Source organism: Ochotona princeps, chromosome 9 (assembly GCF_030435755.1).
Source record: "Ochotona princeps isolate mOchPri1 chromosome 9, mOchPri1.hap1, whole genome shotgun sequence".
In the NCBI taxonomy this organism is placed as follows: Eukaryota; Metazoa; Chordata; class Mammalia; order Lagomorpha; family Ochotonidae; genus Ochotona; species Ochotona princeps.
This window is the reverse complement of record NC_080840.1, coordinates 77,768,349-77,790,717: the sequence shown is the minus strand read 5'-3', so window position 1 is coordinate 77,790,717 and position 22,369 is coordinate 77,768,349. Positions and strand designations below refer to the sequence as shown.

The following is a 22,369-nucleotide window of genomic DNA, read 5'->3' as shown; positions in this document are numbered from 1 at the left end:
TTTTTTTCCCTTGACTTTCTTTTTTTATTATTATTTTTAATTCATTAATTACATTGGTATTATGTGACACAGTTTCATAGGTACTTGGATTCTCCCCACCCCTCCCCAAACCCTCCCACCATGGTGGATTCCTCCACCTTGTTGCATAACCACAGTTCAAGTTCAGTTGAGATTCCCCCATTGCAAGCATATACCAAACATAGAGTCTTCTGGAACGTTTTAGAGCTGTTGACATTATCATCGTTGTTCATGTGTATTTTTAGTTACAGGAAGGAATAACTGCATAAAATGAGCATGCTACACTACCAAGTGGCTATGAAAACTCTTTGTGTGGTCTTTTGAGTAAGAAATACTGCTTCCCGGAAGAGGAGTGTGCACACCTATTCCTGCTGGCTGCTGCAGGTTGCAGTGTTAGTGTTACAAATGTTTTCAAGCGCAGCAGGGGAGGAAGACTTGGATGGGTTTGGGGAACAGGAACATTCTTCTGCTCACACCGTCTGTTGTTGAAGTTTGTTTTGATAGTGCATTTGTTCGTAGAATCTGTTCTTTGTGGGTGGGGGTTCCGCCAAGAGAGTTCTAAAGTTCTGCTTGGGTAGGCTTGGTGGATTTTGCTCCCTGATTGCACCCCATGCTGTGTCTTTCCAGCCTGCAGCTATTGTGAATATAGCAACTGTTGTTTTCAGGCAGCTGTGACACTCTTCCAGATACCAAGGGGAAGAGGGGATGGGCCCCGTAGATCCGAAGCTGCTGGCAGTGAGGGGAGTGGAGGGGCAAGAGGGTGCTGCCCAGCTGGGGAGAATCTCGTGTTGGCACGGGAAATCCCTGCAGCACCAACAGGATCGAGACAGGTAGGCACAACTGGGATGAGACAGAATGAATACTGAAGGGAAAAAAGGGAGAGGAAAAAAAAATTTAAGTTTTGTTTTATTTTGCTTTTTGTTTGTTTTTAGTTTTCATTTTATTTGAAAGACAGAAAACCTCCACCTGCGAATTCACTTCCTTAATTGTCGTAACAGCCAGGGCTGGGCAAAGCTGAAGCCAGGAATCGAGATCACAATCTGAGTCCTTCCATGGTGGTGACAGGGACCCAAGCACCTGAACAGTCCCTCACTGCCTCCAGAGAGCAGAGCTGGGACTCCAAGCCAGACAGACCCTCCTGGTGTGTGGCATCCCTAGTGGGGTTAGAGCCACTGTGCTCAGCGCCAGAGATTTATTTTATATGCACATGGAGCTGAAATAAGACTATCTCAATCTTTACAAATAAGTCAACATTAAAGAGTGGAGTGTATCAGGAACCCTTGGTGGTTCCTGGGCTCCGTAAGTACTGGATCTGGAGTTAGGCCTCTAGATCTTGTTTCCTGGTGTGCTGTTTGTTTGGGGTGCTCTAACTGCAAGTGGAACCATGGAGCAGAGGGGTGAGTCACAAAAGCTAAATATTGTACAAAAGACAAATGGACTAATCTCTTCAGATATTCTTGATGCTGTGTTTTCCGCAGGATTTTTGCAGCAAACAGTTCTTTGATTGCCCCGTTTGGGTATATAGTATGGGATGTTTCTGAAGACAATGAGATTATCGTAATGCATTGCCTAACTGCTTCTACTTTAGAACAGAATATCTGTGAAATAAAAACCACTGAAAAGAAACAGTCTGTTTCAGGATCTCACAGTTTACTAATGTGATGACTAGTAAAATTGTGTCAGGTTCCTCCATGCCATCACCCCTCCCATGTTGATTGAGAAAGGTTGAGTTTGAAAATGCAGAGGTGGTTTAAAGAAAAGGATCAATAATAGCTGCATGACAAAGTGTTCAACTCCCTTGACTGCATGTGCAGGGGGTATAGCAAACATGCGGCCATGGGGATCTTGGCCAGATTGTTTGGAGGAAGATTTATATAGGAGTGGCAGATGTGCTGTTTGCTGGAGTTGCAGCATCTCCACTTAGTGCAGTGTGAGCATTCCTTTTCTTCTGCACAGCAGGCATGTCTTCATGGTGTCATAACTTATTTATTACAATCATACTGTACTTGGTACCAGTACTTAACTTCTTGTGATTTATGTGCGTTTAGTGTCATCCTTGTCAGTCAGTGTGTGTGTTCCCTTTCCTCCTTTCCTCTCCCACACACGTAAGACCCTTGGTGGCTCCAGGGAGCATGGGGTCAGATCCTCTGCCACTCTGCAGCCTGAAGACTTGGTGTCCTTCCTTTTTCTTCCGGGCTGTCCTTTCCTTTCATCTCTGCCTGTTTTACACGAGAAAATGAGAGCTAGGAAGAGCAGCTGAAGCTCTCTAGACTTGAAGAGTGTGAGGAGCCATACCAGCTTGGGCTGGCAGAGTTCAGTGTGCGTGGAGATGCTTGATGCTAACTCTTCCCCCAACATCTGGCAAACTGACCATGTAATTTGTAAGCCAGGCATAGTTTTACTGTTTTTATGCAAGGTTCCTGGTTTGAGTCCCAGCTCCTCTGCTCTCCATGCAGCTTCCTGCTTGCAGATTCCTTGGGAGGTAATGGTTGTTGGTTCAGGTGCCTAGATTCCTGACTCCTGGCTTTGACTAGACCCAACTCTGGATGGTGTGAGCATTTAGTGAGTTAGCCAGCCAGTGGAAGGTCTATGTCTATCTGCATTATAAATAGAATGACAACAAATAAAAGTTTTAAAATAACAGGTGGTTATAATACATGTGTGTTAATATAGAGAAGCTATAGGGGAATGTATTTTTCTTTTACCAACAAATGTAAGAGCAATGCTGTATTCTAATTTCATCCTCTTTTAACTTCTGAGACTTTGAAACCAGACTGAACCACCCTGATTTCCCTTGATGTGTATTAAGAAATGTGTTGAAACATGCTTCAGTTTCAACAGGAACCCTTGGTAACTGTATTGGTTGCTTTGGCTTGCCCATTGACTCTGAGGAGAATTACCCTGCTGTTTTCTCATGGGGTTGGTGCAGGTCCCTGGTGTGGAGAGACCCGTGAACAGCACTTCAGGTCTAGGCTTCTCTTGTGGGTTTGCCTTTCCCTCCTCCTTCGTCAGTTCTATTCCAGTTGTTGTAATTTGCACTGTAGTTAACATTGTCACAGAGCCTCTGCTTCCGTCCTCTCTGCTGTCCCTTTCAGAGGCACTCACAGCTCTACAGGCCCTTTATCCCATAGTACTGGGTAGTGGTCCAGCCCTTTGATAATATGTGATTGAGTTCATTTGCCCTTAACGTACTTTTTCCTCTTTCTTTTTAGTTGCTGATCATCTAGGCTGTGATCCTCAAACACGGTTCTTTGTCCCTCCTAATATCAAGCAATGGATCGCCTTGCTGCAGAGGGGAAACTGTACCTTTAAAGAGAAAATCTCTAAGGCTGCTCTCCACAATGCAGTGGCGGTAGTCATCTACAACAATAAATCTAAAGAGGAGCCAGTCACCATGACTCACCCAGGTAAACCAGGACAGGGGCTCCAGACTTTGCCATTCTCCATGGCGTCCCACCCCTGCTGAGAACATTACCATTTTCCATGTAATTCTGGGATTAAATATGGATACTGCCATGTGTTTGTTGAGGTGTATGTCTTTCTTGTCTTAATTAGATTTATTCATTTCTTAAATAGTTATCGTAACAGTCTGTGAAAGTTACACTTTATTAAATAACTGGTAGTAATTAAATCCTTAATTGTTTTGCATTGCTCCACTTTGCTTGATAACCTTGAAAAACACTGTTTGATTGCAGTCATTCATTCAGATTGTCATGAATTTGCAAGAATTACCTGACCTGGAGGGATTCTCTGTCTCCTTGAGATAAATGTTGAAACTGAAATGCTAATTAGTATAATTGCAGTAATAACGATAATTTCTTCATTTTTTTCTGAGGAAGCATTTAGGATGTTTCTGATGTAACTCAGTAACAGTTTATTGAGCACTTACTATGACACAGGCCCATCACTATGCACCTTGTAAATATGTTCTTACTCCTTGTACTTACCTGCTTCATGGGTCAATTCTCTCCCCACCTTGCAGATCAGGAAACGGAGGCAGGTATGGCCAGCAGAGGAGGGTGTAGACCTGAGCATTGCAGTGTTCTTCTGGGTTAACCAGTCCAGCTCCTTAGGTGCCAGTCTATGTCATGTTAGTGTTGCATTTCTAAAGCTTTGAAAGTTTAAATTCATTTTAAAAATTAACTTTTATGATGGGGGAGATTACTGAAGGGGGCGGGGATTGGAAAGGGAGGGAGAGAAATCCCAAAGCTTATGGAACTTTATGATGGAGTAATAAAATAAATAAATTAATTAGATTTTTAAAATAATGAAAATTTTAACTGTATAGCTGATATTCATATAATCTATTTTTAGATAGTTTCATAAAAATCTTGGTCACCTTAATTGAGAGTCATTGATACTTTTGTATATTTCTTTTTTAAGATTTATTTATTTTTATTAGAAAGGCAGATCTACAGAGAGAAGGAGAAACAAAGATCTTCCATCACTGGTTCACTTCCCAAGCAGCTACAATGGCTGGAGCTGAGCCAAACAGAAGCCAGGAGCCAGGAGCTTTTTTGGGTCTCCCACACAGATGCAAGGTCCCAAGGCTTTGAGCCATCCTCAACTATTTTCCCAAGCCACAAGCAAGGAGCTGGATGGGAAGTGCAGCAGCCCTGATGCAAACCTGTGCCCATATGAGAGGGAGGATTAGCCAATTGAGCCACAGTGCCAGACCCTTTTGTGTATATTTTGGTAAAATTATGATGATTAATTTAAATTTTATTTTACTAAGCCCTTTGGGGGTTTGTATTTCTTTGTGTCTTTAATTATTAATTAGAGAGATCTTCCATCACTGGTTCACTCCTCAGGTACTGAAACAGCCATGGCTGGGCCAGGCTGAAGCCAGGAGCTTCACTCAGGTCTCGTACATGGCTGGCAGAGGCACAGCTGCTTTTCCCAGGCTGTTCACGAGCAGCTGGATCAGAAGTGGGATGGCTGAAACAAGAATCAGCAGCCATGTGGGATGTAGGTATCGCAGGCAGGGGCTTAGCTTGTTATAATACATCACTGACCCCCAGACCACAGCATTTTAAAACTAAAATATGGAGAATCAAGATGGCAGAATAGGGTAAGGACAAGTTTAAACGGACGGAAAAACATTTAACCAGGATGAAGCAGAGAGGACATATTTCAGGAAATAGGACAGAACAACAGCAGAGGGGTACCTGGAGACTGACAGACACAGGAAAGCAGCAGACACAATGGTGTGGTGTTGTAGTGACTGATACTCCAGCACGGCATTCAGCTAACAGCAATCTGAACTCCACCAGCAGCCGGAACTCCACCAGCAACCAGGTGGGAAGGATCGTTCACTGGGAGCTTGGGAGGTGAACCAAGACAAAGATCTGTCCGTCCTGCTGGTCCGTTTGATTTGACCAGGAGCAGAGACAGAGCAGCAGATCCCAGACGGGCAGTGCGAGAACAGGGTGGATTTCATAGTCCAGTCAGCCCCCTAGAGCTGAATTGGGCACCATTTTGCGTAAAGAGAAAAGGGCAAGGGAAAGGACGGAGCATGTGCTGAGCTGGGAGTGAGCTCATTTCTGACTCGGTGAACTGCAATGACGTGGTATTCTACGGGTTCCACCCAAGACAGGTCTGGGTAGCCCTCGGATCTGATATCCAGCAGATCAAGAACTGTAGTGGGGGTACGTCAGGCGCCATTTTGCGCACTGTGGCAATAGCTTTGGGACTGCAGGGGACAACAGTGAACTGCATATGTGCTGAGCTCACAAGAACTCACTGAGTTCAGTGGGCTGCACTGGTCCCGCAGGAAAATAATACCGACTGTGGCATCGTATGGGTCAAAATAGGTCCGTGTGGCACCAGACCTAACATCCAACAGGTTCCGGCAAGATCAACACCACCACCAACCTAATTATATAGGACACCTGGTGTGTCTCTAATCCTGGGACCTGTTCCAACTGGAAGTGGGAGAAAAGTTGCAGAGACAACAGTGTAGCCTCAGCACAGTATCACAGGAGGTGGAGAGTGGTGAGCCAAGAGCTGGGACTGTGGAGACCATGGTGGAAATCTAACACAAAATCCCAGACCTGGAACTCACTGGAGGTTGTGGCACAAGTGGCTGCAAGCAAAAATTTGTGTACCAACTGCAGTAAGTAAGATTGCGTTGTAGACCTGTGGGCGACACAGCTTAGAAACCTGCCCTAAGGAAAAGAATCTGATAACCAGAAGAACAATGATCAAGAGCAAAAGAAGAGACAAAGGCACAATGAATATTACCGAAAACTCCCCTGTAAAGGAACAAAACCCTATGCCAACCTCAGAGTTCACTGAGGAAGACATCGAGAAAATGGGGGACACAGAATCCATAAGACTCATTTTAAAGATTTCTGATCAACAATGAGAAGCACATACAAGAGTTCAAAGAATTTAAGGAAGCAATAAAGCAAATCAAGGCTGGTATATCAGAAATTAAGAACAGAGTAGAGCAAATTTAAAGTACAATGGAGAGTTTCCAAAATAGAATGAAGCAAGCAGAAAAAAGAATCTCAGAATTGGAAGATATTTCCTGTCATCAGGGAGAAGCAAACAAAAAGCTGAAAGCAGAGTTGGATCAGGCCAAAAATAGTATTCAGGAATTGAAAGACACTATTAAGAGGCCAAATATAAGAGTTATGGGAGTCCCAGAAGATGCAGAAAGAGAAGCTGAGTTTGCAAATGTCTTTAATGAAATAATAAAGGAAAATTTCCCTAATCTAGTGAAAGAATTGGGAAACAAGATCCAGGAGGGGCACAGAACTCCCAACAGGCTTGATCAAAAGCGATCTTCACCAAGACACATGATCATCAAACTCTCTTCAATTGAACATAAGGAAAAGATCCTGAAATGTGCACGTGAAAAAAATCAATTGACATATAAAGGAATGCCAATTAAACTCACAGGAGACCTCTCACAGGAAACTACAGGCAAGAAGAGAATGGAGTGACATATTCCAGGTTCCAAAAGGAAAAAATTGTCGGCCTAGAATAACATATCCAGCAAAGCTTTCTTTTGTCTTTGAAAATGAAATCAAATTCTTCCACAGTAAAGAAAAGCTAAAAGAATTTGCCTCTTCCAAACCTACCCCACAAATGATACTTCAAGGTGTTCTCTTGACAGAGAAGAGGAATAGCACCTACCAAAACCAAAGGCAAATGTGAAGAACATCCCAGTAAAAAGGCAACAGAAGACTAAACCAATGAACAACCCATTCCTAAAATGACAGGACCAAAGTACCACCCATGTATATTAAACTCTGAATGTAAATGGCTTAAGCTCAATCAGACGTCATAGATTGGTAGACCAGATAAAAAAACAAAACCCATCTGTTTATTGTCTGGAGGAGACACACTTCAACAAAGATCAGCAGAAACTATATCACATGGGTTTTGTTGCTTTCTGTTGGTTTCATCTGTTCAAAACACTTTCTTCTGATTAAATCATTCAGCGACTTGTAGATGACGCAGTGGCATTTTCTTCAAGAAGGTTCTTGATTTTCATTTCTTCAGCTACACATTAGTCATTTAATAGCATGTTATTTAACTTCATGGTGTTGTTAATTTTTTTTTTACTCCCTGATGTTGATTTTGTTTTGTGGTTTTTCATTTAAGGGGATGTATAGTAGCTGTGTAATGGAGACTGTCATATCTAGTAACATGTCATTTAACTTCATGGCATTGTAAATTTCTATTTTTCTTTTTATTGTTGATTTTGTATCATGACTTTTCATTTAAGGGGATGTACAGTAGCTGTCAAATGGAGACTAACATCCAGATGTGAGGATGCAGTGTGGTATGCATCTCTATTTCCAGACAAAGATGGACTTACAATGAAACTGTTCAGTATATCTTGACAATAGGCTTCTGGACTCTCTGACATTGTCAATGCCCGCAATGATGGACATATGACTGAGTATGAAGAACTATATGTTAGTAATGACATAGAGGAACTTGGTGGGGGGGGATGGAATTGGGGAGGGGATAAGGGAATATGGAGCTGTATCGTAAAATGATAGCAATAATAATAAGATGTAAAAAATGCAATAAAAAAGAAAAAACACTAAAATACAATTTTTCTAATTGCAGAAGAAATGTGCTCATTTTAGAAAAACTGAAACTAAAGAAAAGCACAAGTGTAAGAAAGTGATTGGGCCAAGCTCAATGGCTTAATTGGTTAGTCTTCCCTCTTCAAGTTCTGAGATCTCTTATGAGCACAGGTTTGCATCACAGTTGCTCCACTTCGTTCCAGCTCCCTGGGAAAGCAGTCGAGGATGGCCCAAAGTCTTGGGACCCTGCTCCTGTGTGGGAGACCCAAAAGAAGCTCCTGGCTCCTGGCTTTTGATCATCTTAGCTCCAGCCATGGAAGCCACTAGGGAGGTAAACCAGCACATGGAAAGCCTTTTTGTTCCTCCATCTTTCTGTAGACCTGTCTTTCCAGTAAAAATATGTGAATCTGTTTTTTAAATTTGGGTGTGGTTTTTTTTTTGACATTTTAGACCCATGATAGTTTCCTAAAAGCATAAATATGACCACATCAATTCATGTAAGCAATATGTGTCTCTTTCCCAATGATTTTATTTTACACACAAGACCACAGAGAAGTAGTATAATCAGAGTCTTTTCATTAAAGAATGGGATGATTTTATGCAAGGATCTTGGGATTATAGGAGCAGAGATTGAAAGCTTAAAAATTTCTTTAGTGTTTATGTTTGGAAGAGGAGGGAAGTCTCTCATACCAATGAATGCAGAATTTTCCATCTGTGTTTATTCAGATAGATTTATGGATGACTCACAAGAGGGATAAAAGTGAGTTGTAAAATAGGTATGGGGAATGAGTGGAAATGTGTTCCACTACTGGAGGCTTCCGATACTCATTAACAGACTGATAACTCCCAGAGATCTTACCGTAAAAAATTTGCAGACGGACCTGGTACTTCTCAAGCTTACACGTCCATGTCTTTCTTGTCCTGGGTTAGTATGTACCAGAACAAACAAGGAAATGCAGGGTAGAGTCTGAAAATGTGTTTTGGTAATAAAATTTTGGGAAAGTGAGCAGAATTGTATGCACAGAAGAGCATAGATTGTAAATGTATTGTATTTAGATAAATGGAGTAGAGAGTGATGTAGTACTGTAAATAGGTACAGTTGTTTGCGGAGAAATTTGGTACTTGTTTAGTACAAAGACTTCACACACTGATTGGGAATTCCTCCCCTCCCCCCATGCATTTTCTAGAGAACTTTTCAAACTTTAACGTACATACAGTTTACCTGGGAATTGGTTAAAATGCAGGTTTGGTTAGAGAGATCAGCACTGTGGCCTGACTTTTTATAGTTTCGGTAAGTGTCCAGACAGTACTAATGTTGTCCATCCAGACATCTTGTTTTGAGAAATGAGGACACTGAGAAGGTAGAAAACCTACTTTCCAGTCCCAGATTTGACACTAATTTCTGACATAGTCCCAAGTTGCCCACTCCGAGGAGTCATACAAGATACTTTTTCTCAGGAAACTTGTGACTCTAACTCTAGATTCTGTGGGAGACCAGGAGTTGGAGGACAGTCACTGCTTACTCTTCCTGTGAGAACGGCTGCCACTTGCTGCCTGCCCCTGCAAGGGAGCTGTGCTGAGAGTTCTCATAGACAGGCATTTGAAGCCCTTTCTACCCCTCTCAAACCCTTCTTACTCTGGCACAGGTGCAGTGTATACAGGGGGTGTACACTGTGGGGATCAGCTTTGAGGGATAGCAACCTTTTTTTTTTTTTTTTTTTTAGGATTTTTAGGATTTATTTCGTTTTATTTGAAAGGCAGAGCTACACAGAGAAGAGAGAGAGAGAGATCTTCCATTCATGGTTTAGTCTCCAAATGCCTGAAACAGCCAGAGCTGAGCCAATCAGAAACCAGAAGCCAGGTGCTTTCCCTGGATCTCCTACTTGAGTACAGGGTCCCAAGCTCTTAAACCATCCTCCACCGCTTTCCCAGGCTACAGACGGGAAGCTGGATCAGAAGTGGACCATTCAGGACACAAAACAGTGCCCATGTGTGATGCCAGCACAGCAGGGGAGGGTCAGCTTGCTATGCCACTGCGCTAGCCCCTGTGGCATGGTAGTTGAAGTAATCACCTGTTATGCCAGTACCCCATATGGGTGCCTGTTTGAGACCTGGTTGCTTGGCTGCTGATTATGCCACCTGCTATTTTGCCTAGAAATGCAGCAGAATTTGACCTTTTTTTTTTTTTTCTTTTGCTTGGTCCCTGCACCCACATGCAAAACCTGAATGAAGATTCTGGCTCTCAGCTTTGGTCAGGCCCAGCTCTGAGCATTTTGGCAATTTGGGGAGTGAACAAAGCCATAAATTGAAGAGTGTGTATAGTCAGGTATTATTTTAAGACTTTAACTACAACACAGTAATAATTACAGAACATGTATATAGATATGAAATAAATGAGGAGCTTCAAATATATGAGGGTGCCTTTATTATTTATTATGACTGCATGAGGAGGTTAGCAAACCCTCTTCCAAAATGGCAAGCATACAGTTTGCACAAAACTGACAGAAGCAGCTGTTTGAGAAATCAACCCTGGAAGTCAAAGGCATGTGATCCGAGATACTGATGCTCTGAAAAATTGCCAGGCTTGAAGCCATGACAGTGGAACACTGTGGTATTTGCAGGTACTTTGCACATATCAAGCTGCATAATGTGCTCTGTGGTGCCCCCCTTAACTCCAACAGATTAGAGCAAAGGCTTGGTGGTTCCTAAGGCTGGTCTGTGAAAGTAAAGGACAGGATATAAAGCAGCAGCAATGGTGGAGGCATGTGACAAAAGCAGCCAGGCAGAGAGGGCTGCAATGCCAGCCTCAGGGGAAAGCCCACAAAAATCAGAGCTGTTGGATATGTCCTCTGTGCATAGGGTTACTTTCACTCGTATTATAGGTGTTCAGGTAGAAAATAAGACTATACAAAGACACAATGACATAAAAAGTAGACCAGAAAAATATGAAGACAGTTGCATATGATGCTAAGTGACTGTGGGTGTGGAAACAAGGATTCACGGGCCCGGCACGATAGTGTAGTGGTTTAAGTCCTCGCCTTGAACGTGCTGGGATCCCATATGGGCGCTGGTTCTAATCCCGGTGGCCCCTCTTCCCATCCAACTCCCTGCCTGGGAAAGCAGTCAAGGATGGCCCAAAGCTTTGGGACCCTGCACCCGCGTGGGAGACCCGGAAGAGGCTCTTGGCTTCAGATTGGCTCGGCTCCAGCTGTTGCGGCCACTTGGGGAGTGAACATTTGGACGGAAGACCTTGCTCTCTATCTCTGCTCTCTGTATATCTGACTTTCCAATAAAAATAAATGAATCTTTAAAAAAAAAATAAATAAAGATTCACTCTAAAAATGAGTTGTAAACCTACCAAGCTGCTTCAGATTGGTACATTTCATGGAGTCCAAAACATTTCACAATTATTTAAATTAAAAACATAAATAATAGAAGCAATGGTAGTAGGCGTACCCATTGGACAGAGTTCTGCATTGTGAGTTTACTTTTAAAGTTAGAGGCAAATAACAAATGCCATTGAGGATTGTAAATGACCTACAGACAAGCTTGTCTTCATGGGGAAAGAATTCCTGCCCATGTCTTTATTTTTAAGATTTTATTTAGTTGAAAAACAGTTACAGAGAAAGGAGGAGAGGCAGAAAGATAGGGGAAGAAATCATCTCCCTTCTCCCAATTACTTTCTAACTGGCTGGGCCAGGCAAGAGCCAGTTCATACTGGTTATCTCTGATAGGTAAAGGGGCCCAAGTACTTAGGCCATCTTCAGTCTCTTCCCAGGCACATCAGCAGGGAGCTGGATGGTAAGTGGAGCAGCTAGTATTAGAAGCAGCACTCCTATGGGATGTAGGTGGTGCTTTAACCTGCCATGCTACACTTCTGCTTGTGTCTTGACTCTGGCTTTTGCCTTTTTATTTCTCTGAAGCTCTTCATCTCCCATTTTCTTTCTTTTTTTTTTTTTTTAATTTTTTAAGATGTATTTATTTTACTTGTAAAGTCACAGAGAGGGAGAGACAGTGAGCTCTTCCATCTGCTGATGCACTCTCCAGGTGACTGCAATGGCTGGAGCTGGGCCGGTCTGAAACTGGGGGCCGAGAGCTCCTTCCCTGCCTCACACGTGGGTGCAGGGACTGAAGGTGCAAGCAAGGAGCTGAATGGGAAGTAGAGCAGCCAGAACATGAAATGGTGCCCATGTAGGATGCCCATGCTCCACAGGCAGAGGGTAAGCCACTACACTAGCCCTCATTTCTTATCCAGTACTTATTTTCTCTGCTTTGGATTGTAATTCCATGAAAAGAGGTGTGCATTTTTTTTTTTATGTTTGGAGAGCTAACAGAAGCCCAATAATTCATTTGATTAATTAGCATATAGAATCCGAATCCTTGTTTTGCTTATCTACTGACTTAGCATAATTTTTATCCTCATATCTTCTACTCAGGTCAGGATTTTAAAAAATAAAGATTTATTTATTTCCACTGCAAAGTCAGATATACAGCAAGGAGGAGAGACAGAGGAAGATATTCTGTCTGATGATTCACTCCCCAAATGGCCTCAGTGGCTAGAGCTCAGCCAGTATGAAGCCAGGAGCCAGGAGCTTCTTCCGGTTCTCCCACGTGGGTGCAATGTCCCAAGGCTTTGGGCCGTCCTCAACTGCTTTCCAAGGCCACAATTAGGGAGCTGAATGGAAAGCGGGGGTGCCAGGACACGAACCTGCACTGATATGGGATCCCAGCGTGTGCAAAGCAAGTAACTTCAGCCAATAGGCTACTGCGCTGGGCCCCTGGTCAGGATTTTTACTCATGTGGTTCCCTTGAGAAGTGTCTTCTCTGGTAAAATCTTAAATAACTGTAGATACTTAGGGTCCAACAGAATGCACGCTTGCTGACATGATCTGGCAAGTCCTTCCAGAAGTGACAGTAGTCAGGAACCCTTGCCAAGTGACACCATAGTGGTCTTCCCAAGCAGGAAGACACAGGGAGGACTCAGTATTCCCTCGTCCTACCAAGTGGGCAGGCACAGGGTAGACTCAGCAGTTTCCTGAGTATTTCATGTGTGTTTGTGTTCCTTGAGGATACTCACACTTACTTCTGTAGGTCCCACAGTCTCCCCAGAGAACTGGGAAAGAGCAGTTTGTTTGTTCATGAACTGATTTAAAACAAGTGTATCATGTGGGGAAGAACTGGCCGAAGAACGAAGAAGGGTAAACTTAAAAATGAAAAAATCTAGGCCCAGCGCAGTAGCCTAGCAGCTAAAATCCTCACCTTACACATGCCGATATCCCATATGGGTGCTGATTCTAATCCTGGCGGCCCCACTTTCCATCCAGCTCCCTGCTTGTTGCCTGGGAAAGCAGTCGATGACGACCCTAAGCCTTGAGGCCCTGCACCGGTGCGGAAGGCCCAGAGGAGGTTCCTAGCTCCTGGCTTTGGATTGGCTCAGCTCCAGCCGTAGCGGCCACTTGGGGAGTGAATCATTAGATGGAAGATCTTCCGCTCTATCTCTCCTCCTCTCTGATTATGTGACTTTCAATAAAAATAAATAAATCTTAAAAAAAGAAAAAAATTAAATACCAAACGAAGTCTTAGAATCAAAGGAATAAATAGAGTTTATGATTTTATATGTAAAATTACGAGTTACTGCTCATCCCAGGCACCAGAATAACAACCGTATACAACAGCAAGTTCATTATCTCGACACGTTTCACAGTCACCACTAGATAAGACAGCTGGATATTCCCTGCTTTACAGCAAAGACACTAGTCCAAAGACTTGCTTCTGTAGGCTCTCCAGGCATGTCTGATCCTTGCGATTGCAAATGTGTAACTTTAGAGGTACTGTCTTACCCATTGTGGCAATGAACATCAATAAAGACCTCTCAAATGTCTCTCCTCCTCTCTGTAACTCTTTCAAATAAAAATTAAGCTATAAACCTTAAAAATAAAATCTTCCAAGGAATACGCAATCCCAAGGGGTCATAGGGGGAGGGATCCTTGAGGAAGTTACTCCTGAGTAGGAGTTCAGGAATTGAGAGAAATATCCTAAGTGGGCACTTGTGCAGTGGTTAAGGCACTGCCTGGGATGCCCATGTCTGCCTCAGAGTGCCTGGTTGAGACTCAGCTCCTCCACTTCCCATCCAGCTTCCTGCTAATGCCCACGCCCTTGGAGGGACCATGTGCTGTCTTGAATCCCTGTATCCATGTGGGAGATAGGGGTGTGCTTCCAGCTCCTGGCTTCTGTCTTGTCCAGCTTCAGCCGTTGTAGATGGGAATCTAACCATTCAGTCGATTATCTAGCCTTCACATAAAATGAAAATAAGCAAAGAAAATGAATTTTGTGGGGAAGAGTATTCTAGGTGAAAAGATTGTCAAGGGTTAGCTCTAAGGTAGGAAAAAGCAAAGCAAATGTGATGTTAAGTACGGAAAAAACAATGCAGAAGAGCGCACTTGAAACCCCGTTTCCAAGGCAGAGTATGCTTGTGGCAAGGCCTATTGCTTAGTAACAGTGAAGATTTGTAAAGAAGGGAAGTGTGGCTCTGTGGGTCAGCAATCATGATGCTGCTCACCGGCAAGCTTCTGCTCTGTCCCAGCTTGGTACCAAGGCCTGGAGTGCTGCCCATGTCACAGAGCAGCAGCTGGAGGCAGTTCCGGGTTCTTTGCTGCCATTTAAGTGGGGATTCCGAAACCCAGCTGAAAACGCTAGCTAAGGGTGTGTTGGCAACAAGTCCCTAAAATTCAGGTCCCGTCGGTGGAGCCCCCTGAGGATACATGGAAGCAGGAAGGTCCTGCGTGAGGCAACGTGGCTGATGGTGTCTTTAGAGGTTCAGGATCAGTTAGTTAACATCTGGGAGTGAAGTTAAGTACAGGGTCAGCAAAGCCTTCCCTGCGTGCCATCCTTTCAAGTTGGCATTAGTATCCTCTTCTGATCTGTGTGTGTCTCAGCGTCTGTGCTCTGGGGAAAATCTATCTGTTGCCTGCCCCAGCCCAGAAATGTGTCACTTCATCTCTGCTAACACAGACACACACACCTGTCCCTCTCCAGAATGAGGTCTTTGAGAGTCTCAGGGATCCTTGTCACAGTCACTGATGGTGCTTTGTGAAGCTACTGAATCCAGGGTCCCCCATCCTCCAAACCTTGTAATCTAAAAGGCTATGCCCAGAGATACACATTTAGCCCTTTCTCCAGTTCATGATGCAGTTCTGCCTGTCTTTCATTTTAGTCAAGAAATACTGATTGGCACCTCTTTGCCATGCATTTTAATGTAAACATATAGAACTGGTGAAAGTCAAAAATAAAGAAATCTGAATCACTGCTTTGCAGTCCTCAGAACCCCCATTGGTACTTCGCTGACAGTGTTGTTCTTGGCCTTTTCTGTTGTTATTATTTGCATACCTGACTGTAAGCAGGATAGGGACTACAGGTTTCAGTTAAGATCTGTGTTGTGCTTTCCTGTTCTCTGCACTAGTCAGTGAAATACCTTGTACAAAATCAGTGTCTGTTGCTTTGATTTCATTAAAATATTTACATTGCTTTCTATTAAAAGGTCTATTTTTTTGTTAAGTACATTGTTTTCTTGCTCTCACAGCCGTGTTCAGGAGCCTGTCTTGAAGTATAGGAGCATCTTTCACTTGCAGACTGAAGGACATTTCCCCCTGCAATGTTTGTAGCATCACTGACAGGAAAGGCCTCTCAATCTGTGGTTTCACTTGTTATGTCTAGTTAGCAAGCAGAGTGAGTTAGCGGATATGTGGTAATAAAAAGAGGAAGTTATGGATCTTGGATAGTTTAAGCACATTTTAATACACATTTGTCTGAAAATTAAGGTACTGCTTTTGTTTGTTTGTTTTGGACAGGCAGAATTACAGAGAGAAGGAGGGCAAGAGAGAGATCTTGGCATTCACTGGTTGATTCTCCAAATAGCTACAACAGCCAAGTTGAAGCCAGGAGCCCACAGCTACTTCTGGGACTCCCACATGGGTTTCAGGGACCCATGTACTTGAGTCTTCTGGTGCTGCTTTGCTAAGCTCATTAGCAGGGAGCTGGATTGGAAGCAAAGCAACCAGGTCTTGAATTGCCATACATATGAGATGCTGGAGTTGTAAGAATGCCAGAGTCATGGGTGGCATTTTATCTACTTACCACAACACTGGTCACTTCCTATGTTTTAAACCTTTATACCATCATCTATTACTGTTTCCCAGTTAAGTTGTATTATACCACTGACTAGCTGAAAACATTTTCATAGTTGCATATATTTGCCTTTAAGAATAGGTGGACATGCCTTCTATAGTTAAAGAAAATGAGAAGATTTATCCCCTTGGAGCATGTTCCACATCAGGGTCCCTGGGATGATAACAGGTGGCTGTTCCCCATCTCCAGGTACTGAGGCGGTTGGGAGGCTAGGTGCAGCTTCTCCTTAAATCCCCTCTTTCCCCAGATACAGGAGGAAGAAAAGGAAAATGCTCTCACCCACTTTCCCCTAACCCTCGATCTTTCCCACCCTGATCAACTATAAACATCATCAAAAATAAAAATAAAGAAAAAAAAAAGAATAGGTGGGTATACCATCTATAGTTAAAGGAAATGAGATGATTTAACATAAAAGCCAATGGTGGTGTTTGTTTTTAGTTTTTCTTCACTTGTTTTTTTTTTTTAAAGATTTATTGATTTTATTACAGCCAGATATACACAGAGGAGGAGAGACAGAGAGGAAGATCTTCCGTGCGATGATTCACTCCCCAAGTGAGCCGCAATGGGCCGGTGCGCGCCGATCCGATGCCGGGAACCTGTAACCTCTTCCAGGTTTCCCACGCGGGTGCAGGGTCCCAATGCATTGAGCCATCCTCGACTGCTTTCCCAGGCCACAAGCAGGGAGCTGGATGGGAAGTGGAGCTGCCGGGACCAGAACCGGTGCCCATATGGGATCCCGGGGCTTTCAAGGCGAGGACTTTAGCCGCTGGGCCACGCCACCGGGCCCAGTTTTTCACTTGTTAATGTCACCTGTTCCTTACAGTTCCTTTGGCAGGCCGAGCAGACTTAGTTCAGTGGCTTTTCACCTTTTTTCATTCCTGTTTCTTTAAAATCTTTTCAGCTCTGTGTTTATTCCCTCAAATAAATACAGAATAGTAAAATGCCATACTTTGCGAAATATGTGGAATTCACTCTGTAAATACAAGAAAACATAATTTATAAAAACTAGTAAAAATAAATCCCAAACATGTTGCAGAATGCCATTACATATCAGTAGCATAGTCCACTTAGTTTAAACCTGTTATTCTGAATATTCATCAAGAGATTGAGTGGTAATAGCCGTTTGAACATTTATAACATAACGGCAGGCCGTGAAAAATCAGCAGCTTAAAAAGTCTGCTGAACCTACCAAGGAGAGGTGGGACTGGTGGGGGGAGGAGGAGACGCAAAGCTGCAGAACCAGTGGTGATGGCCAGGACTGGGGGCATGAACAAAAAAGCAGGACAGGCCTCGTAGGGGAGCTTTGGCAACACCTCTGCTAGGCCACAGTACCCACTGGTGTGCATGAGAGTCATGACTTGGGGTAGGTATAAAGGGGTTTATAGGGTCACCCTGACAAAGCTATAGCACCCACTGGTGCGGTGCTCACAAGAGCTGGGCCTGGGGGTGGGTGGGACTGGGCTAGGCCAGTATCCACCAGTCCTTACCTGAGAGCCAGTGCTAGGGGTAAGACTGATCAGTCATTGGATGGTGCAGAGGGCAGACTGAGCCTGACTCCACACCAACTGACACACGTAACAAGATCTGAGTAACCCCCCAAGTGAAGTTTCCTGGGGAGGGGGCTCCTCAGCTAGATTGCTGCACTCGAGCCCCACCCTCGGGGAAAATCACATGGACATGTAGGGGGACCCCAGAGCATATGTTGCAGTACTGAGCCACTTCAGTTGCTTACCCTTGTGCAAGAACAGAGAGCATAGTTATTGAAAAGGTGAGGGCGTTGCAGAACCATGTGGGGTTTCAGGTAAGGATGAGGGGCAGAAATAAATGTTTCAGCTTTCTCTGCTGTGTCCACTGTGGGGTGCGGGCCAGGGAGGAAGGAGAAAGTGATTACTACTGGCTGTCATTCTATGTTGAACCCAGGAATGGAGATAGAGATATTTGATTGATATTGTGAGATAGTTCTGAGGGTGTTACTTGAATGGTCTTGATTGTTCTGGGAAGTTGTCAGCTTGTATGTGTGTGTGCTGACATGTGTATGAACTTACCTCATGTGTACTGGTGTGTGTTAACTTGTGTGAGCTGACGTGTTTGTGTGTTGAACTTCTGTGCCATTTGGTGTGTGTGTGTGTTTGTAGAAGAAGATCTCAAAAGGATTGCAGAAAAAATAAAAACCTTTATGTCTCAAGAAAAGCACCATCAAGTTCAAAATGCTTGTGCTTGTAAGTTGTGGTACCTGCCTTTTTGTCTAATCCTCAAAGAGCTGCACTTGAAATACAGCTGTTTCAGTGCAGTCTTCACATTATTAGCTGAAGAAAAGTTTGTGCCCTTTAAAGATTATTGAAGGATTTGGCACAATGACTCAGTGGCCAAGTTCTCACCTTCTAAGCACCAGGATCCAATGTGGGCTCCATCTGGAATGTGTCCCTGCTGCTCCACTTCCAATCCAACTCCCTACTTATGGCCTGGGAAAGCAGTAGAGGATGACCCAAAGGCTGCGGACTTTACACCCACATGAGAGACCCCCTCTGAAGCTTCTTGCTCCTGGCTTCCGATCAACTTAGCACCAGCTGTGGCCATTAGCGGAATGAACCAGCAGATGGAAGATCTGTCTATCTCTCCTTCTCTTTGTAGATCTGACTTTCCAACAAAAATAAATCTTTTTTTTAAATATTGAAAAGTAAGAAACAAAAAGGAGTCCAGAAAGCCAAACGAGGGCTGTAAGGTAGATATTTAACAATTTCCGGTCAAAATTCTGGCCAAGCTGGCTTTGTGTAAGGAAAGGAATAAGCAGCAATGTTGTGCTGGTCTCTGGGCTGGGGCTCTCCTGGGTGTTTTTATGCTAGGTGTTTTCCTGGGTGGTGTTTGCCTTTTTCAGAACACTCTCCAAATAAGCAGATGTTATCATTCTTTGGTCCTTGGGGGCAGAAAATGGGATGAGCATTCAGAAAACCCAGTTGTTGTGACCTTTGCTCTTGACTGCTGCTGTGACTGGACCACTTGTGCATTTTGGGAGCTCCTGCTGTGCTACTGCTAAAGCTACCTCTTACCTTCCCTTTCTGTTCTTTGAGGAAGTGCTTCCAGATCTTGATCCCAGTGTTAATAGAATTCCCATTGAAAGTACTGATCTGAATAGAAGGTCTGGTCCGTTTAATTTTTCAGTTCTATCTTGATCAGCTGGAATAATTGATCTGGATAATGGTGACTATTGTTTCTTTTGTTATCAGTCTCCTTTAGCTATGAGACAGGTAAGTTACAGTTTTTCTCTCAGGAATGGATATCTTTCATGAATGGATACAGGTGGTCTCCTGTGAGTTTCATTTTCAGCATTCTCTCATCCTTTCTAAAGCAAGTCAGAACTTGTTTTTTTGTCACCTGTCAACTCGTTAATGGTGTCACCGTGAATGTCTCACGAAAAATCTTCATATCACCGCCCTTCACTCAGCTGCATCATCAGTTGCATGTTTGCTCTTAATTCACATTTGACACTGTTCGTGTTGCTCTGCTAACAGTGCATTAGCCTTCTTATGTCTTAAACTAGACCCCATTCATACGTAACAAGTCAGTGTGAGTTTATTTTCATGCAAAAAAAAAATTCAAATTCTGTCTTTTCATGATACACCTTTTCTGTGAATGTTTTGAAGCCTGGGACTTCTACATATCTATAAGTATTTCTGTAATTAGCCAAAATTTTGCTAATTACAAGCTAAAACTTGAGCTAAAAATTTAAGCTAAAAATAACTTCCTGTGTAGCTGCAGCTGCACACATGGCCGTATGGTCACTCTGGCTTCTTCTGCTCACCTGTCTCCGAACTGCCATTCCCGCAGTGAGGAACCTGACTCCTTCAACACCAGCCTGCTACAGCCATTTCCTTCAGAAACGTAAGGTTGTAGACCCTGAAAAGCAAATATCACATCTGAGAGTTTTGTAGAGTTCTGCTTCATGATATGAAGCCAGAGCAGGCAATTTTCTCTCAGCTTACACCTTCCAGGTGGCTCCGCCCAACCCTACACTCAGCCTTTCTTTGCCCACCCGTTTTTAAATCCCTGTATCAAAATTCTAAAGAAAGCACAAAGGTAAGAATCATGTAAACAGGATAACCGACTATAGAAATAAGATCTGAAAACTGATAACAAGGAAGTAGTCACTAGAGCGACCCATTAGTGATTTTTTTAAACATGAGACTGACCTGACTCAGGTGCTTTGTACAGACCTCTCTTGAGCAATAGAGAACGGCCTTGGGACCCTGCCCCCACATGGGGGACCAGAGGAGATTCCTGGCTCCTGGCTTTGGATCAGCTCAGCTCCAGCCATTATGGCTATTTGGGGAGTGAATCAGTGGATGGGGGCACTATTTAGTTGACAAATGGAATACATTACAGCTGTGGACAAGAGAGTGACAGGACAAGTATGTTTAAGAATACTACTGGTAAATCAGTAGGAAATCTCTAGTTGACGTAAACTGCCATCTGTATTTGTCAGAATTGTTGCATTTATTTCATAAGGGAATGTGGCATTTCTTTTTCCCTTGAGTTCTCTAAGGGATCATTAGGAGAAAAATGATAACTGAATTTGAATAAGTGAGAGTATTATAAACATCTGAGAAGGCCATAGACTCTTACCAGTGAGAGTGAAGATAGCCTTGGGCTGCCCTGCACAGGCAGCACTTAGAGCTCTTCTTTTAGCAGCAATCCTGCTAGAACATGAAAGCAAATTTAACTTATCTCATTTGAAGTATAGGGTGTTCTGTCTTGTGTGTGTTTAAGTCCTTGAGTTACACAGAACAACTGCAGTGCCATTGATGGTAACCTACCGTGTGTGGAGAAAGTGTCATGCAGGAATGTAACACACTCCCACCCCTGAACTCTCTCTATGAGAAAGTATCCATCGTCTTCTCAGTTTGAAATGCAGGTGATTTTTATTAAAAAGATTTATTTATTTTTATTGGAAAGGCAGATTTCACAGAGAGGAGAGACAGAAAGATCCTCCGTCCACTGGTTCACTCCCCAGGTGACTGCAACGGTCAGAGCTGAGTTGAGCTGATCCAAAACCAGGAGCCAGGAGCTTCTTCTGGGTCTCCCATGTGGTTGCAGTGTCCCAAGGCTTTGGGCACTCCTTGACTATTTTCCCAGGCCATAAGCAGGGAGCTGGATGGGAATTGGAGCAGCAGGGACATGAACCAGCACCCATATGGGATCCCGGCACATGCAAGGGGAGAACCCTAGCCACTAGGCTACTGCGCCAGGCCTGGCAGGTGATTTGAGCTGAGCAGAAAAGTTTATCTGAAGGCTTGAAATCTCAGCTGAGTGTGTTTTGTACAGAAGTGCTACTTTCCTAGAATATTCAATGTGTTCCTAGTCAAAAGAGCCGAAGCTGACTCCTCCCTCCTTGCTTGCCCCTTGGAGCCTCTGCTGCTTTGCTGTCTTGCTAAATCTCCATTGATTTGCTCCCTCAAGGGGTGGCAGGAAGATAGGGCAAGCAGTGGTAACGAGTTTCCATCACCTCCCACTTTCTGGGTGCAACTGGAGGACTGTGTTGGTCACCAGGTGCTTTCTGGGCCACTAAGGAAGAAGTGAAGAGAGGGAGTAGGAATCCCAAGCACAGGTTAGCTGGGTGTGTTAAACTGGAGGGCTTTACTGCACTTCTGCTGGGATGCCTGCAAGAAGACAGGGAAACTCAAATAGGCTCCATGTGTTGTTAGAATTTGCTGCTAAACCTGATCCCCGAACTCCAAGGCTGTGAGCTCTGAGGTCCCTTGTGGCGGCCGCAGAAGCAATGCTGCCCTTAGGATTATAACAGCGTCACCACATTCCCCTATCACATTGGGAGGCTCCTCTTGACAGAAAAATTACCTACCCTGCAGTTCTAATTTTTTTAATGAGGAAAAAAAAGTGGGTATAGAAAATGCTGTTAATGCTTCCAATTGCAGAATAATTTTACAAAATACAGAAAAAATTACAGGGTAATTTTACGAAATGTAGAAAAATTAGAGCATTAGAAAGCAATCACAATTTTTAAAATACTGTTGTAATAGATTCAGGTGAGCATCCATAGATGTTAAGAGCTTTAAGCGAGAGCTTACTGGGAACTGGTTCTTATTGATTAAAAAGAGAAAGACATT

The 22,369-nt window shown here is 43.5% G+C and overlaps 1 protein-coding gene across 3 annotated transcripts in view; it reads left to right on the top strand.

Annotated features, from left to right (window-relative positions):
- RNF130 (ring finger protein 130) overlaps positions 1-22,369 on the top strand; it is a 134,927-nt gene that overhangs the window by 40,533 nt on the left and 72,025 nt on the right. For all 3 annotated transcript variants that reach the window (XM_058668856.1, XM_058668857.1, XM_004599029.3), the window contains exon 2: positions 3,231-3,425. In XM_058668856.1, coding sequence (XP_058524839.1) covers positions 3,231-3,425 — 195 coding nt within the window. The remainder of the gene's footprint in view (positions 1-3,230; positions 3,426-22,369) is intronic.